General features: G+C 38.5%; 1 protein-coding gene across 1 annotated transcript in view; it reads right to left on the bottom strand.

Moving 5' to 3' along the window:
• Positions 1-5,954: 5,954 nt before the first annotated feature.
• Positions 5,955-16,296, bottom strand: part of BTAF1 (B-TFIID TATA-box binding protein associated factor 1) — a 48,048-nt gene continuing 37,706 nt past the window's right edge. Inside the window, 13 exon segments of the mRNA XM_035542185.2 lie at positions 5,955-8,334; positions 8,626-8,796; positions 9,414-9,573; positions 10,655-10,866; positions 11,482-11,634; positions 11,987-12,112; positions 12,571-12,701; positions 12,862-13,003; positions 13,663-13,792; positions 13,876-13,953; positions 14,140-14,307; positions 14,549-14,670; positions 15,306-15,458. Coding sequence (XP_035398078.1) covers positions 8,188-8,334; positions 8,626-8,796; positions 9,414-9,573; positions 10,655-10,866; positions 11,482-11,634; positions 11,987-12,112; positions 12,571-12,701; positions 12,862-13,003; positions 13,663-13,792; positions 13,876-13,953; positions 14,140-14,307; positions 14,549-14,670; positions 15,306-15,458 — 1,893 coding nt within the window. The 3' untranslated portion in view covers positions 5,955-8,187.

The following is a 16,296-nucleotide window of genomic DNA, read 5'->3' as shown; positions in this document are numbered from 1 at the left end:
TAAGGGGGATGGGTGATGGCAAGTGCATAGCATGCCCCTTGCTCTTCCTTGTCGTTCCCTGACAGCACACAAGCCCGTGTAAACTGTCATGGTGGTTTTTTTTCTTTTTTTTTTTTTTTTTTCTCCACTCTTCCTGCTTTGTTCATTGCCCTGATTTTCAGCTGATAAGTAATAGGCACAGCCAAAGAGTGATGTAACTTGTGACTGCAGGAACACACAGTTCCGCATTTTATAAACAATAATTAACTACTGCTGACTGTACCAGCTGTGAGAAGCCCGAAATGCTGATCACATCTTGCAGCTTTTACCAGGGCAGCAGAGAAATCAGAAGTATCAACTTTGAATTCTGCCACACTAGCCTTTCTGGCCTGCAAATTAACTGATAATTTAACTGATAAGATGCTTAAGAGGGTGAGCATTAAATTAATTCTAAACAAAGACTGGAGGGCAGGGACTGACTGTTGGTTTGGCTGGTGTGCACAATGCTCCTCTGTGCAGTCTGTTGTAAAGATAATTCTCTTCAATTGGAGTATGAGCAGTATTTTGACTTTATGCAGAGATAGGAACCTTACTTATGATAATACAGGTCTCCAAAGCTCCAAAATGAACAGGAAATAGCACCTCAATGCTTGCAGTATGGTGTACAAGATTGTTATGTTTCGTGATGATAGAGGCACCAAGGATGAACAGTTGCAAGTGCCCTGGAGCGTTTTATAATTTAGACTGCGTGAAGGATGTGGGCAGCATGTACAAACAGATCAAAGGCTTTAGGCTTTTTCGTAAAGCCACAGTTGTTTACACAGAGTCAAAAGTTGATTTTGTTCCTAAATGAAGCATTTCTGATCAAGATGAGATACAGGAATCAGAATGTGTTGCTTTCCATGAGTTGATATCTTTTTAACATCTTCCTTCTCTGGCTATAGCAGAGATTGTATACCAGTTGACTGGATTTTTTTTTGAGCTCTGTTTACTAACTTGCAAAAAACAAATTTGAACATCTGCATGAACTCTCCCCCGTGGCTTATCATTAGTTTGCTACTTAAATTCTTTACTTCTAGGACACCAGACTGTGATTGATAATTAAATTGCCATAAATGCAGCATGAGTCTTATGAAATGAGGTCAGAATATGTAAATGTATCTGGAGAGAATAATATTTATTCAAAAAGAATAACATAGACAAATGGTAACAAAAAACATACCACAGCTAACCTCTTGATTCAGGTACTGCTGGTATACTGGTAAGTATTTCTGCTTTCTTGGTGGAGTATCTAAGCAGCCAGTCTGCAAAAACTATGAAATGTAATTACTCTGACGTGGGAAATCTCTGGCAGGCATTTACAGTGTAGCATCATCCCTGAAAAAGCCCCTGGAACAAGGGTGTATTGGAGACACAGGCAAAATGTTCTGATAGCTGAGCTATTTCTGAGCCTCTGACTGAGCTGCAGGTTAGTTCAATTTACCATGATACTGGGACAGCCCTTTGGTAGGATGCAGTATATTATTACTCTTCCTTTCTCCCTGTTTCAAAACTCCATGCCTCCCTATACTTCCTGCACTTTCTGTACGTGAGTCTGAATGTATGGGTTTGAAGATGCTGTTCTCTGGATCTACTTCATTCCCTCATTTCAAAAAGGAAATTGAGCAGTAAATATTTTCCTTTAGCATGTGGAATTCTCCTCTTAGCACTCAGCAAATCTTCATCTGAATTCTACTCAAGAAAAAAAATACTGCAGGCCACCATCTGTAAGAGTATATGTTGGTTGTTTACTTGCTAAATTAATGACGGACACCCAACACTGAGTTTTGTCAGCTGTCTGTGTGATGTAGAGCTAAGAAAATAGCACAAGTTTTGAGTTCATGACCTTTTTAAGGTTTGGTGGGGTGAAAGGGAGGAGAACCTAACAAAGTTTAGATCCATGTTTGAGCTCCCTAGTGTTATCAGGCTTGGAGTAATTTGTTGCTTCTGCTATTCCTTTATTCCATTTAAAGTATTCAATAATTGGCATGGTTTAGCATTAGAATTTGCATAGTCTTGTACATATTTAGATACTAAAATGGATTTTAAGTGGGAACTCTTTAGTCAGTGTAAATTTGAGTCTTATCCCTGTTGGCTAAAGCTGTAGATCTGCTATGTTTCCATAGAATCTCACAATGTTCGTTTATGTGGAAGCTTCAGATCTTGAAAACCAGTCTTTCATCCTATTCAGCTGTACATTCCTCCTGTTTATTTTAATGAGATCAGTGGTGCACCAGTTGTGAGATTATGGTAGTTCCTCCTTAATCCTACTTGCTTTATAAGGTCTGTATTTCTTTTTCTTTATTTTACAAAGTATGGCCCTAAGTCTTTACCACACCTTCTACTGCACAGAATTCAAGCCTTCCTCTGAAGATAGATTCCCCTGCTCCTGCCTGCTTCTGGTACCAGTCTTTATAGTTTCTGAGTATCTTACTATCTTTATAAATCTGTTGTGAGATGAAGTGATAGTATTCGTTGTACCTTGGTCTTCCTCTGTGAAAGCAGTGAAAAGACAAGTCTTTATAATTTAGTTTCCTGCAATGAAGTGTCAGAAAACTATTTTTATACTTACTGCCATGAAAATTAACTCAATCACTCCAAAAGACTTCCATCTTAAGTGATGGACCTCATAGTCTTAACTGCTTCCAACCAGTTCCGATAGAGACTTGTTTTACTGAAATTGTGCTTTGTGAGGTATAATGCACTTCACTTTCCTGAACATGAGCCAGCAGTGTGCCCAGGTGGCCAAGAAGGCCAACGGCATCCTGGCTTGTATCAGGAATAGTGTAGCCAGCAGGGCCAGGGAGATGATCGTCCCCCTGTACCCTGCTCTGGTGAGGCCGCACCTTAAGTACTGCGTTCAGTTTTTGACCCCTCACTACAAGAAGGACATCGAGGCCCTGGAGCGTACCTGGAGAAGGGCTATAAAGCTGGTGAAGGGCCTGGAACACAAATCCTGTGAGGAGCGGCTGAGGGAACTGGGGTTGTTTAGTCTGGGGAAGAGGAGGCTCAGGGGAGACCTTATTGCTCTCTACAACTACCTGAAAGGAAGTTGTGGGGAGCTGGGGGTCGGCCTCTTCTCACAGGTAACTAGTGATAGGACCAGAGGGAATGGCCTCAAGTTGCGCCAGGGGAGGTTTAGGTTGGAAATGAGGAGACATTTCTTCTCAGAAAGAGCAGTCAGGCACTGGAACCGGTTGCCCAGGGAAGTGGTGGTGTCACCGTCCCTGGGGGTGTTCAAAGAAAGGTTGGACCTGGCGCTTAGGGACATGGTTTAGTGGGAGACATTGGTAGTAGGGTGATGGTTGGACCAGATGATCTTGAAGGTCTTTTCCAACCTTAATGATTCTATGATTTTTGAAAATTCATTTAAGTTGTAAGTACTGGATCTATAAAATATTTCACATCACTGTAGCAATAGGTGAAGCAAAAGATTTCTAAGCGTTCAATATGCTGATGTTCACATGTGCTAGTTTGTGCAGAGGCACTGCTGACGGTACAATTTTAACTGAGATGTCAAGTTGCAAGTTTGGATCCCTTTGTGTACAAGAAGTAGAAAATATTTTTTTTTAAACCTTTTGTTGTGATTTTTTTGTGGTGGCAAGAGGAATAAAAACGTGAAAAACAATCTCAAGGTTCTTGTACTATGCCTTGCAAATACATGCCCAGTTGTGTGTAATAAAATTACAGCTCTTTGTAGTAAGAGCTGGAAGTGTGTGCATTTGTGGAATTCATTATAGATCATTAGGCTTTTGGTGTAAAAATGAGTTTGTTGAAGCATTTGTGCTTTGGAAGCACCTTTTTCTGACCCTGAAAAAGGACAGATACAGTTCATAATTTTCTCTTTGCATAGGACTATTGTGACTGAACAGTTGTAAATATCCAAACTTGAACAACTTATCACAGTATTTAAGCTATCAGAATGCTTATCGTAATACTGAAACATTTTTCTTTAGAAAATGGAAATTCTACTGAAGATAAATTTAACAGAAAGATATTCCTAAGATTTTGATTGTTTTGTGTAAAGGTAAAGCTCTGAGGAAAATGCTCATGAAAGGAGCATGTATTGGGCAAGGTTTTGGTAGCAGGAGGGCTGCAGGGGTGGCCTCTGTGAGCAGAGCCCAGGAGCTGTCCCGTGCCCAAGGTGCAGCAGGTGGATGTGGCCCAAAGGAGGCCCATGAAGAGCCCACGCAGGAGTAGGCCCTGGGCTGGAGCTGCAGCCTGTGGAGAGGAGCCTGTGCTGGGGGCCTGAAGCCAACTAATAGAGTTTCTGACAGATATTCAAAGGTCCTGTTACTAGGGTCACTGGAAGAATTCTGATGAATTGTTTCAGTAAGAGTGATTAGATATAGAGTGCTGACCTTCAAGTAAATCACTGAAACGATTTAAAATATGAACTAATATTTAGTATAAACCATCTCCCTGTTTGGTTTAGGTTAAAGAAAAAAACTACAACTTCCAAATTTTTGATTACACAGTAACTTATTACCAGCCAAGTCAGTTATTGCTATGGTCCACAAACTTGCTTATGCCAAAGCTCTGTTTAACACTGATGCCTACTTTATAGTAACACTACATAATTTGCAGTTCTAAAGCAAGTTAATTAAGTCGTATATATGTATTTCCATCTTGGAAGCTTTCTATCATTCCTTACATGGCTTAAGTTGCCCTACTTCTAATTGAATTAGAACTTAGTGAGAAAGATGTCCCACCCAACATTCTTGTCTGTAAAATGGAGAGGGATAGATTTGACAGATGGACCACTTGGTGGGTAAGGAGCTGTTTGTATGGTTGCGTTCAGAGCGTTGCAGTCAATGGCTCAAGGTCCAGGTGGAGGCCAGTGATGAGTGGTGTCCCCAGGGGCCTGTACTTGGACTGGTATTACTTAACATCTTTTGTGACGTGGGTGGTGGGTGGCATTGACTGTGCCCTCAGCAACTTTGTGGACAACACCAAGCTGAGTGGTGCAGTCAACATACTGAAGATAAGGAATGCCACCCAGAGGGACCTTGACAGGCTTGAGAGGTGGGCTTATGTGAACCTTGTGAAATTCAACAAGGCCAAGTGCAAGGCCCTGCACCTGGAGCAGGGCAATCCCAAACATGCTTACAGGCTGGGTGATGAGTGGATTGAGAGCAGCCCTGTGGAGAAGGACTTGACTTGGAGGTATTGGTGGATGAAAAACTGAATATGGGCTGTCAATACATGCTTGCAGTCCAGAAAGCCAGTTGTATCCCGGGTTGCATCAAAAGAATTGTAGCTAGCAGGTTGAGGAAGGTGATTTTCCCTCTCTATTCTGCTCTCATGAGACCCCAACTAGCATCCAGGTCTGGGGCCCCCAACATAAGAAGGACGTGGGCCTGTTGGAGTGAGTCCAGAAGAGGGCCATGAAGATAATCAGAGGGCTGGAGCACAACTCCTATGAAGACAGGCTGCGGGAGTTGGGGTTGTTCAGCCTGGAGAAGAAAAGGCTCTAGGGATACCGTATAGCGGCCTTCCAGTACCTAAAAGGGGCCTATGGAAAAGCTGGGGATGGATTCTTTGTCAGGGGGTGGAACAGTAGGACAAGGAGTCATGACTTCAAACTGAAAGCGGGTAGATTTAGATTAGGTATTATAAGTTCTTTATTCAGAAAGTGGTGAGGCACTGGAACAGGTTGACCGGAGAAGCTGTGGATGCCCCATCCCTGCCAGTGTTCTGGATGGGGTTTGGGCAACCTGGTCTGATGGGAGGTGTCCCTGCCCGTGGCAGGGGGTGTGGAACTGGAGGGGCTTTAAGGTCCTTTCCAGCCCAAGCCATTCTGTATCTGTTTGGTGGTAAGAAGTTGACATCGTTGAAGCCTTTATTTCAGTGTATTTGTGGTGTAGGCTTTCTAAATACCCCTTTAACAGGCGGAGTGCAGTTAGAGGCATCCCAAAAGCAGATTTTTCTTTAGTTTTATTGGAAATGAATCCAGTTCGTACATTGTGAGTCCTCTGCAGTGCAAACCAGATCATGGTAAGTGATATGCTTGCTTGGAAAGCAGAGATAAGACTCTTAGATTAGTATTCAGGTAACTAAAAATGTTTTTTATATATACTTTGTGCTCTGTTCCTGCTGGTTTCCATTTTGAAAGTGTTAATTCATGGAGCACTTAAGGTCAGTAAGTACATACACAATCCTGAAACAATCAGTTTGCTTTTTTTCTCCTTGTTCCTCCCCACCTCAGTTTTCCAGGTGTCTTTTTAATGTCATAACCAAGAAAGCCATCACTTTGAGTAGTATGGTTGCATAGCAACCTCAATGTGATAAATAACTAGTGTAAAGTAGTCCTTTGCTGTATATTTCTTTTACAACAAGAACACTGCGGGAACTCAAGTGTTTACTACTACACTAACTAATAAAAGTCTTGAAGAAAAACATGCAGTGTTTTATGACTAAACAAGAGTCAAATAACCTTATTATTTCTGGGCAATACCATGAGATTATTGTACCAAGTTATCTTAAAGTACCAAGTATTCTAGCATTGTAATTTCTCTGCTTATAGAACATCAAGCCCCATCCTGTCTCTTCTCCTTGGATAATTAGAGTTGAAAGCACAACAGAAATATTTTATGTATGAAGGTAGCACACGGTTAAAGTAAACTAATATAATGCCATAATTTCCAAAAGCATTAAAATGCCTATTCACCTACAATGAAAAAGTCATCTGTACAGGAACAAAACCCTAAACATGCACATACACAACATAGAAGTTATATATTCCTAGTTTTATTTTCATGGAATGCTAATTTAGTTACAGTATGGCAGTTCATAACTACTGAAATGTGACATTAATTCATCTCCAATGCTGCAGAACAGTTTTGATTTATATATATTGTTTTAAAACAATCTTATTTTACATAGTTGAGGTCTCTGGTGGTTTTTAAGCTCTGATGCTTAAGCACACAGCAAGCTACAAACCTTAGGTTTTATATTTATACATATAGTCTATGTATTCAGACAACTGCTGTAAGTTATCTATAATTAAATATTTATAAAAGTGCATATATTGGTACATATGCACATCTAGAAATACACTTTTGCTACTGCCTCCCTTTTATAAAAAGCTGCTTAATATACAGCCATATTATTTTCACTCACTGCTATAGGTCTTTTACTATCTTTATTACATGATTTTAACTATCCAATTCCCTCAAACTGAATGTAGGTATTTCTATGTATATGTTTTCCTAAAGAGAAAAAAAATCTGCCCTATTCCTGTAAGAAGCTTTAAATCGTGCATCAGTTTAGTAAACAAGTCACTTTAGCATGGATTTTAGAATCCTAGACAGTGTAAAATCTACTTCTGGAAAATGTTTGTATATTTTTTTTTAGTTACAAAAAAATATATAGGATTGAAACATACTGAATACGTGCATCTCTCAAAGCGGCTATATTCTAGCCTTATAGATAAATTAAAAAAGTACACCCCTGCTAACAGGATGCAAATATGGTCTCAAATAGACCATTACCTGTATTTAGTATAGCTCATTACATTAAAAAGTTCAAGTCAGCTGTTCTCTCAAGATGGTGTCAAAAGACTGAAGAGTGTATTTATACTCAATATACAAAGGTGGGTGCACATACCTAGCGCCATTCAATTACTTAATACTTTCAAGGCTTCTAGGCTTTGCCTCTGGTGATACAAGTCCTGAAATGATCTGAATGAAAGTTTAAGTTGAAATATTTTTTTAATACATCATAAAAGCGAGTTGTGTTTAAAAGAAAAATGTACACTGAACAACCTGAAGTACTCACTTGAAACAACTGTACAGAACTATTACAGATACAGAAAGAAAGAATGGTGGACTTACTTCAAACAGAAGTAATACTTGTTAACATATGTAAAAACCTGCTTTGTTTTATTCTTCTACCAAGTAAGAATTTGCAGCCATTCAGAACAAGTAAAATTCAAACTACCTCGCAATGTTTACATTTAAAGTTCTTTTATACAGTGCAAATGTTTTTAAGACAGAATAACTCCCCAGTGAAACAGGTGACACTATTCAGTGCCAGTCTTTTGAAAATTCTTTCAATAAATCTATTTACACATTAAGCTAAAGGTTCACTATATATGCTTTGAAGTTTGCTGAATATCAGCAGAAAAATACGTGAACTAGCAGCAGTTGTATTACAAATATATGATGGTTACTTTAATGAATGCATAAAGTTTTCAAGACTGTATTCGGTATCATACTGTTCTTGATCCCACAGTTCTCCAAGGTTTTCGAGTACTGATTTCATTGATGCTTTCCCAGAAGAGGTAGAGGTATCAGCTTTTTCAGTTTTTCCATCCTTAAAAAAAAAACCACAAAAACCCACAATCAATACAGAGAAGAATTTTTTCAGAAACATTTACTGATTGTGACCATATATTCCTAATTTTCCATTTACAAGTAATTCCTACAAAATTCTTTAAGTCTGATTTGGAACATTCCACCTCCCTTACTCCTGTTTTTCAGAGAGCTAACTTCTATTCATCATTCTATTTCAGGTGTTCATTTGGTTAACCTTTACATTTCAAAGCAAACCTTTTCCCTAAGCATTCTCCGGTTTTGGTAGCTATTTGTAAAAATGGCTCTTTACCTTGTCAAGAGTGAACAGATCAAGAAGCTGTTCTGTTCCCATGCTCTGTAGGCTTGCATTTTCTTGGCTGATTACTGTATTCGCAATGTTCATTTTGAACTTCTGGAGACCCATAATCTTCTCCTCCAGAGTTCCCCTGGTTATCAGGCGATATACGTTAACAACACGTTTCTGAAAGGGGAAAAAAAAAAAAAAGTAAAAAAATAGTATCTTGGGTATTCAGGAAAGCATAACCTTTTTATCTGTGTGTCACAGATGGCCTGGAAGCAGTTTGGCTTAGATTTACCCTTCAGTAATTGTACTTTCAAAGTTGACTGACGTTAGGTGAAAAGGATGAGTATGAAGCTATGCCAGTGGAAGCATTTGCAATTATGTCTGTGCTCAGGAACTTAGTTATTTTATTTTATTTATTTATTTTTTTTTAACAGCTGTAGAGACTGTAACACCAGTCACTCTTTCCCTGTCCAGACATCAGAGAAGGATAGTCCTTTGGGGCTTCCCTTTACTTCCTTGTCTTCATTGCATCTTTCTCCCCACTGAGGGATGATTCTGCCCTGGCCTCCTCTCAGCAGCACAGGAAGTACAGCAGAGAGGGGGGCATACCACACTGGGGATAGGATGAGAAAGTAGACCCTTTGACATCTGACCTACTTGCAAGAAAACCATATGAACAAAAACTAGGGTGAAACCACCAGAGATCACTTGTGTTATATGCTACAACCTTATCCAAATCTGAAGAAAGAAGCGTTCAGTAAGAGAAAATGTATGGGAAATTAAGAGTTGTTTACCTGCCCAATGCGGTGTGCCCGGTCCATGGCTTGCAGGTCTCTCATTGGGTTCCAGTCATGTTCCACAAACACTACTGTATCTGCCCCTGTCAAGTTAAGTCCCAATCCACCGACATGAGTGGTGAGCAACAGAACATCAATAGATGGGTCATTATTAAACCTGTATATAAAAAATAAGAAAGTTAAGCATGGTGAAATTAAATAATGGAATTATGAACCTCAACTGCTTCAGGTTCCCTTGTATTCAGTGGTAGCTGATCTAATACTGAATAAGAAGTACAAAATATTAAGTAGTTGATTACTAATTAAGTTCTAAATGAAAAAAAGCTGACAGGTTTAGTAGTTAAAAACAAAAGCTGTAATACTTCTCTTGTTCAGATTATGATACTTCTGGCATTATTTTGTACCAACCCATCAGCGCCATCTCCCCCACCTTCTCAGACACTTGAGTGTTCTCATTTCTTCTGGCAGCACACTTAGATCTTTCTCTAATTTTCACTTCAGTAAAAGTTAAGCTTCTAAGGATCCAAGCATATGCTTCAAGAGCCATGGTAAGCATGTAGTAGAAAATAGCAATAGAAAATGTTCCCATATACCAAGTCCCTTAGGGCTCTTCCTCCAACAAGGAGTAGATTATCTTACAGTTAAGATCCTCTGGTTTAACCAAAGTCTACAGAGACAAAAAAGGTCTCCAAGAGCAAAAGACTGTAAAACAAAACTGTAATCATTTCCAGGATCAGCATGATATACACAAAGGATAACATAGAACACCAAGGTGATTCACAAGTTAATGCATTTGTTTTTAATATAAACCTCTTCATATATACCAGTTATCACAAGTATACCCACATACTCTTGTTTTGTCTTCAATTTGGTAATGTCTTTACTGTTGAAGTAATAGAAGAAGAGCAGATATTAGCACTCTTCTTTACCAGAATCAACTTCAAAATTTGTTTTTGAAAAGTCATTTAATTATTTTCCAAAATAGGCAATACTTCAGTTCTGATGCAGTCTCTTGCTATTAACATAAACTTTCACTTGTGGAAGTGCTGTATTTATTTATTTATTAAGTAAATTAGGCAGTGATGACCTGACAGTACAATACAAAATCAGTCACAGGCTTGCTAAACTTCAGCATTTCTATTTATAGAAAAGGTCCCACGGGCAAGAACAGCTTTGTTCCACAAACAATATAACTCATTACAATTGTCTTTCTATTGGTCGTGAACAGATACGCTTACCGTGAAACAATGGAATGCCTCTGGCCAGCAGGTATGCTACCATCTAGTCGTAAATAAGTAACTGAAGGTAACTGAGGTCTGAGAAGGTCATGCTCCACTATATCCAGCATGCTCTTAAGTTGACAGAAGATAAGTATTCTGTGCTGGGCCACAACAGCTTCTGTACCACTCTCTGAAGATCCACCATTCCCCAAACCACAGTCTAGCAGCAGCTTTAAGTAACAGAGCATTAAATTAAGGTATATCAAAGTGACAGTAGATCGATCCCATGTGAATATTGACACGGATGGACTACCAAAAGTAGAAGAGAAACCCAGTGAATTACAGAAGGAAGTCTGTAAATGACAGCCACTCGAATGACATAGGGGACAGTTGGACTGTGGAGTCAGACTATGACAAATTTTCAAGAGTTGACAGAATATTAATTTTCTTCATTTTGTTTTATTTACAGTAGAATTTAAGTCTTCAACATCATCTAATTTTGTCAAGTTAATAGTCTCCTGTATAATAAATAGGAGAAAAATGTTACTCCTTGCTCTCACATTGCAGAAAGAAGCAGAATCAAAGTATGGTTTCTGACAAGGCAGCAAAAATTATGTAAACCTCATCGCTTTGAAACAAGTTTGCCCTTTCTGTTCTACCTCTCGTTCTGAGTTTCCATGGCTCAACAGCAAAATAGGGCACAAACCTTAAAGGAAATCCTTGTACTTTATTTCATCTGCTACTTAACTCATGTTTTTATCACTTTTCAAATTGGTGGAGTCTTAAAACACCAAGCTGTAACATCAATAGAGACATATTAAGGCACAACGTGGAAGTCTACTTACTTGTTTTAAAGCAGACAACTTAGGTGCATGTTGGATATCTCGAAGGGATGAATTATGAGCTGCAAGTTGATCTGTAATTCTTTTATATTCTGGATGCTGGGTTGTTAACACTAGTGCAGGATGGTTGCATAGCTTTCGTAAATATTGCAATGCCTTTGATTATTAAAGAAATAATAAGAAACTGTTAGCAACAATATAGTTACAGATAAGTATTGAAGCTACTTGGCCACATTCCACAAGTTAGACTTTAAGGTATATTTTTATTCACTTAAAGTCACACCTTTAGATTAAGAAAACCTGTTAAGACACTAAAACATAATTTAAACATAATAGCTATATATCACTACTGAGGCAAACTAATCCAAAATTCTAAATATTTTTCTTAGACTGTATGGCCACGGTTGTCTAAGTTAACTATTATCATTTTCAGTTTTAGTTAAACACAGAAATATAATTACCATAAATAAGTGAATGAGTTAGTCAAAAATATTCAAATAAAGTGTACCTGAAATACATGGCCTGTAGCTTTAAGCTTTGGTTTTTCAGTTTCTTCACTCATTGAAATTGAAGAAACTGTTTCATCAATATCACATTTGGCACGTGACTTGGCAAAGTCTTCGTAAAGTTGAACCTGTAAACCAGACCCCAGTCAGAAGAATGAGTATGCATTTCCCCCTCCCCAAGAGAAATAAGATGAACAGTCAGTTTTCAAATTTAATTTCAAGTTCAGGTCATGAATTAGAAGAAAACCAGAAAGCTAGTTTATATGCAAAGCAAGATCAACATTAACAGTGTAATCACTTGTAGTTTACTTTCTTTCAACTTGGAAAGTATTTGTTAAGAAAATCTATAGATGCCTGTAAGTTGTTCTTGTAGAACTATTACAGAAATTAAGCTAAAGAAATATTCTACTGGACTGAACAGTTTTCAGCACGTGCTACTAGAAAAACTTTATGGTATTGTAGCACCAGAGAATGTTAGATATGATATCAAATTGACACAGGAATTACAGAACTGCAAGCAGTTCCTTTCTGGTCTTGTATCTGTGCTAGAAAAAAACGTAAGCTTTCAACCACTTTTTAAACATACCTGTAAAGGACTGAGAATACAGTAATAATCTTGAATAATTTTGGGTGGAAGGTCTTGCAGAACATCCTCTTTCATTCTCCTTAGCAGGAATGGCAGAACTTGGCGATGCAGTGCTTCCATTGCAAGAACCCCTAAGTGAAAGGAACAGAAGCAGTAAGCATTGTAGAAAATACTTCCAAACATTCAGCACAAAAGAAACCCTTTTGTTGGAACTGGCTATGCTTTCTCTTTTTGTTAGCAGTTCTCATTTACGAATACAAGAAAAACCAGGATTTAATATTTGATCCTTACCAGCCTCTTGTTCACGACTGGAGCTTCGGGCATCTCTACTTGCCAATATTGGTTTGCCATAACGAGCTGCAAATTGGCGTTCAGTACCCAAAAATCCTGGCATAAGGAAGTCAAACAATGACCACAACTCTAAGACGTTGTTCTGAACATAAAAGAAACATTTGTTAAATTCTTTTCAAATGTAATGAATTGTTCCAAATTATCAGGAACATTTCAATAAATATTTAACACTGCTAGAAGACTACAAATGTAACACCTCAACACAATTTTGAACTGCTTAAAACCTGGGGTATTTTTCATCAGCTTAAGTCACATACTCTTTAACACCTAAATGGACTTTCTACTGTGTCTGATGTCTTAAGCTACACCCTGAATTCTTCTGGACAACAAAACCCAGGAGATGCCAGTGGTCTTAGTCCTGGATGGGACAGATACTCCAGAGACAAATCGTTAGGACAGTGCTCAATATCTAGAGTTCTTAAAGTTTCCTGCTAATTTCACTAGAGGCATAACAAAATGCTCTCTCTCCTTTCCTGCCTAGTACTTAAAAAGCGGTAGTCTTATTGCAAACTTCTGAGCCCTACAATACCATGGATCCTGCACCCATTCACCCCAGTATATGGGCATACCGGGAAAGGACAAAGATTGAGTTTCAAGCAGTTAGTAATTAAAAGCTTATTTTACAATGTTTACTTGGAACAGGACAACTCTGATCAGCAGCATAATAAAACAGAATGCAAAATAGATCCTCTTTGTTTCCACTACTCACCCAGCTCCCTAGAAAAAAAGGATAGCAGTTACCTGGATTGGTGTCCCAGAAAGAATTATCCTGTAATTGGCAGTCAGCTGTTTTACTGCTTTTGATAGTTTTGTTTTTCCATTTTTTATTACATGGCCTTCATCAAGAATGCAGTAATTAAACTTAATATTTCTAGAAAATAAGAACACAGACTTAAGTAGCACAGCTTAAAGTTTTAAGCTATTAAAAACCTCAGAAAACAAACCAATTCTTACCTGAAGAAATCAATGTCATTTCTCACAACATCGTATGAGGCTACTATGAGATTGTGTCTTTTCACCTGGTGTTGTAATCTTAATAAAAGAAGAGAAAGTCATAACTGAAGAGTTCCTTACATACATCTTATATTGCAGCCTTTAAAAGTATTGTCACAAGTTTTACCATGCCCACAAACTATGCTTCAGTTGTAAAGTGAATTACAAAACTGTGTGATATTTTACTCTGCCTAAGTCATAACTGCAAAGTGCAAAATGCCTTACCTTGCTCTCTCAGTAGGAGGTCCTGTATAGTGCAAAGGATTAAGATATTCCTTGGAGCAAAACTTTCCCACTTCGTCCACCCAGTGTCCTGTGAGTGTAGGAGGACACACCACCAAGGAGGGAAGAGGAACACTGTCCACCAGTTTTGTTCTTGCATATTCCTGAGCCCTTTAAGAATATCAAAACCAAAGCATGTGTTTGTTTTGGTGTTTGTTTTTCTGTAGTTGTCCTTGGGGTTGTGGTCACAAAATAGCTGAGGTTGGAAGGGACCTCTAGAGGTCATCTGCTCCAATCCCCCTGCTCAAAGAGGGCCACCTACACCTGTTTGCCCAGGACCACGTCCAGAATCATAACCATAGATAAAACCTGCTGTTAAAGTCCTTAAGATAGAACATTCATTTAAGCTTACCTGAGGCAATGATCCCCTGCTAGAATACAAATGGACTGTAAAGTTTTTCCTAAGCCCATATCATCACAAAGAATTCCATGAAGTTTGTATTTATTGAGAAACGCCAACCAGTTAACTCCATCCTGAAATTAGAAAATAAAGAAATGCCTCAGAATTAACAAGTAGCTCTTTTGGCTAGCTGAACTTCACTTCAAACATCAGCGTGTTCTATCATCTATTACTGCCAAGTTATGAGTCCATTTCCCTACCCCACATCCTTCATATATAAATACAAACTCCCAAAGTACAACTGGGTGTTGCACCAGAGTCTGTAAGTTCCAAAAAAAAAAAAAAAAAAACACCCCACGGATCCTCATAAATGCATCTGCTACATCCCATTCACTCAAATCAGAGGGAGAATAAAAGTAGAAACATAAAAGGCCAAACAGCACAAGGAGGCCTGGCTTTGCAGTGGTGAGCTACCACAAGCAACCTAAGCAAGGCAGAGCCCATTGGCCATTCCCTGAGAAAAATTAAGAGAATCAAAAGAGGGGAAAAAAATAATTGAAGAAATGAAACTGAATGTCTTACTTAATTTGGTCTTCCTTACCTAAGAGTCTAATATGCACATTGTTCAGATAATAACAAACAAAACACAGACAACAACAATGCACACCCCCAAGCAAAACGCCCAACACCCAAATGACTCCTACCCTTCCATAAAATCCCATCAGACCAGAACTTACTGTTCTTTTACAATAAAAGTATAAGCTGTTACCTGCTGGTATTTTCTGAGCTCTGCTTTGATTGGTACTGGAATTTTATAGTTTTCCAGTTTTTTTCCATCCAGTAATTGTTCCAGAAAGTGGCGTTCTTTAGCTTTCATTCGTATTAATTCTTCAGACATGTTTGGTGGATCTGGTATACCAGCCTAAAATTGTATTTTTAAAGCAGCAATGTTAGGGCTATAATACTTAATTCTCACATAGATAAGAAATAAAACCTCATCCTAGCTTAGACATTTTAAATAGATGGCAAAGATATGCAATCTTCTCAACTGTATAAATCCATATTCTGTGCTATACCTGTTTGATTCCTTGCAGATCAACTCATCCGGAGTTGTATGATGCACAGCACAAATTGTGCTCCAACAGGCACAATGAAAAGCTTATATAAACTTGCAAGAAGACAGGAAATCCTGGTCATGCTTGTAAGACTTTACAAAGGCTGAGATATTGTTCCTCTAACCAGGCAGTTTCTCTGTCTGGAGAATCTTTTGACACCTACTTCTCCTTAGCCACAAGCTACAATCCAAAGTTAGATGGATTTCTCCTACAGAACTTAGTGGAATTACATTTAAAATGATAGTGAAGTCTGTAGGACAAATTCAAACAGATGCAAACCACGAACAAAAAAAATTTCTAAACACCCCCAGGTTTGTAGCAGCAGAACATGACTTCCTAGGTATTTCCCATACCAGGCCAGAAGCCCAAAGAAAGTATTAGTAGATAGTAAGTATGCTCAGCATTCTTTTTTGTTAATAATACAGTAGCAAAAGAAGCACTGATGTGTTCATCACCACATCTCTAATCCCAGTTTCCTGGGCCACATCCATTTTGAGGAATGTGAAATGTGAAAACTCAAGTTACTATTGCTTAGGGAGAGCTCCTGGCTGAGAACAAAACCTCAGGTCTACCAAGTAATTCTACCGTGTGTGTTTAATAAAGGAAGAGGGAACTAACCCAGATTACGTATGCTAAAAGTGTTCT

This window comes from Cygnus atratus, chromosome 7, assembly GCF_013377495.2.
Source record: "Cygnus atratus isolate AKBS03 ecotype Queensland, Australia chromosome 7, CAtr_DNAZoo_HiC_assembly, whole genome shotgun sequence".
NCBI lineage: Eukaryota > Metazoa > Chordata > Aves > Anseriformes > Anatidae > Cygnus > Cygnus atratus.
This window is presented reverse-complemented; position numbering and strand designations above follow the sequence as displayed.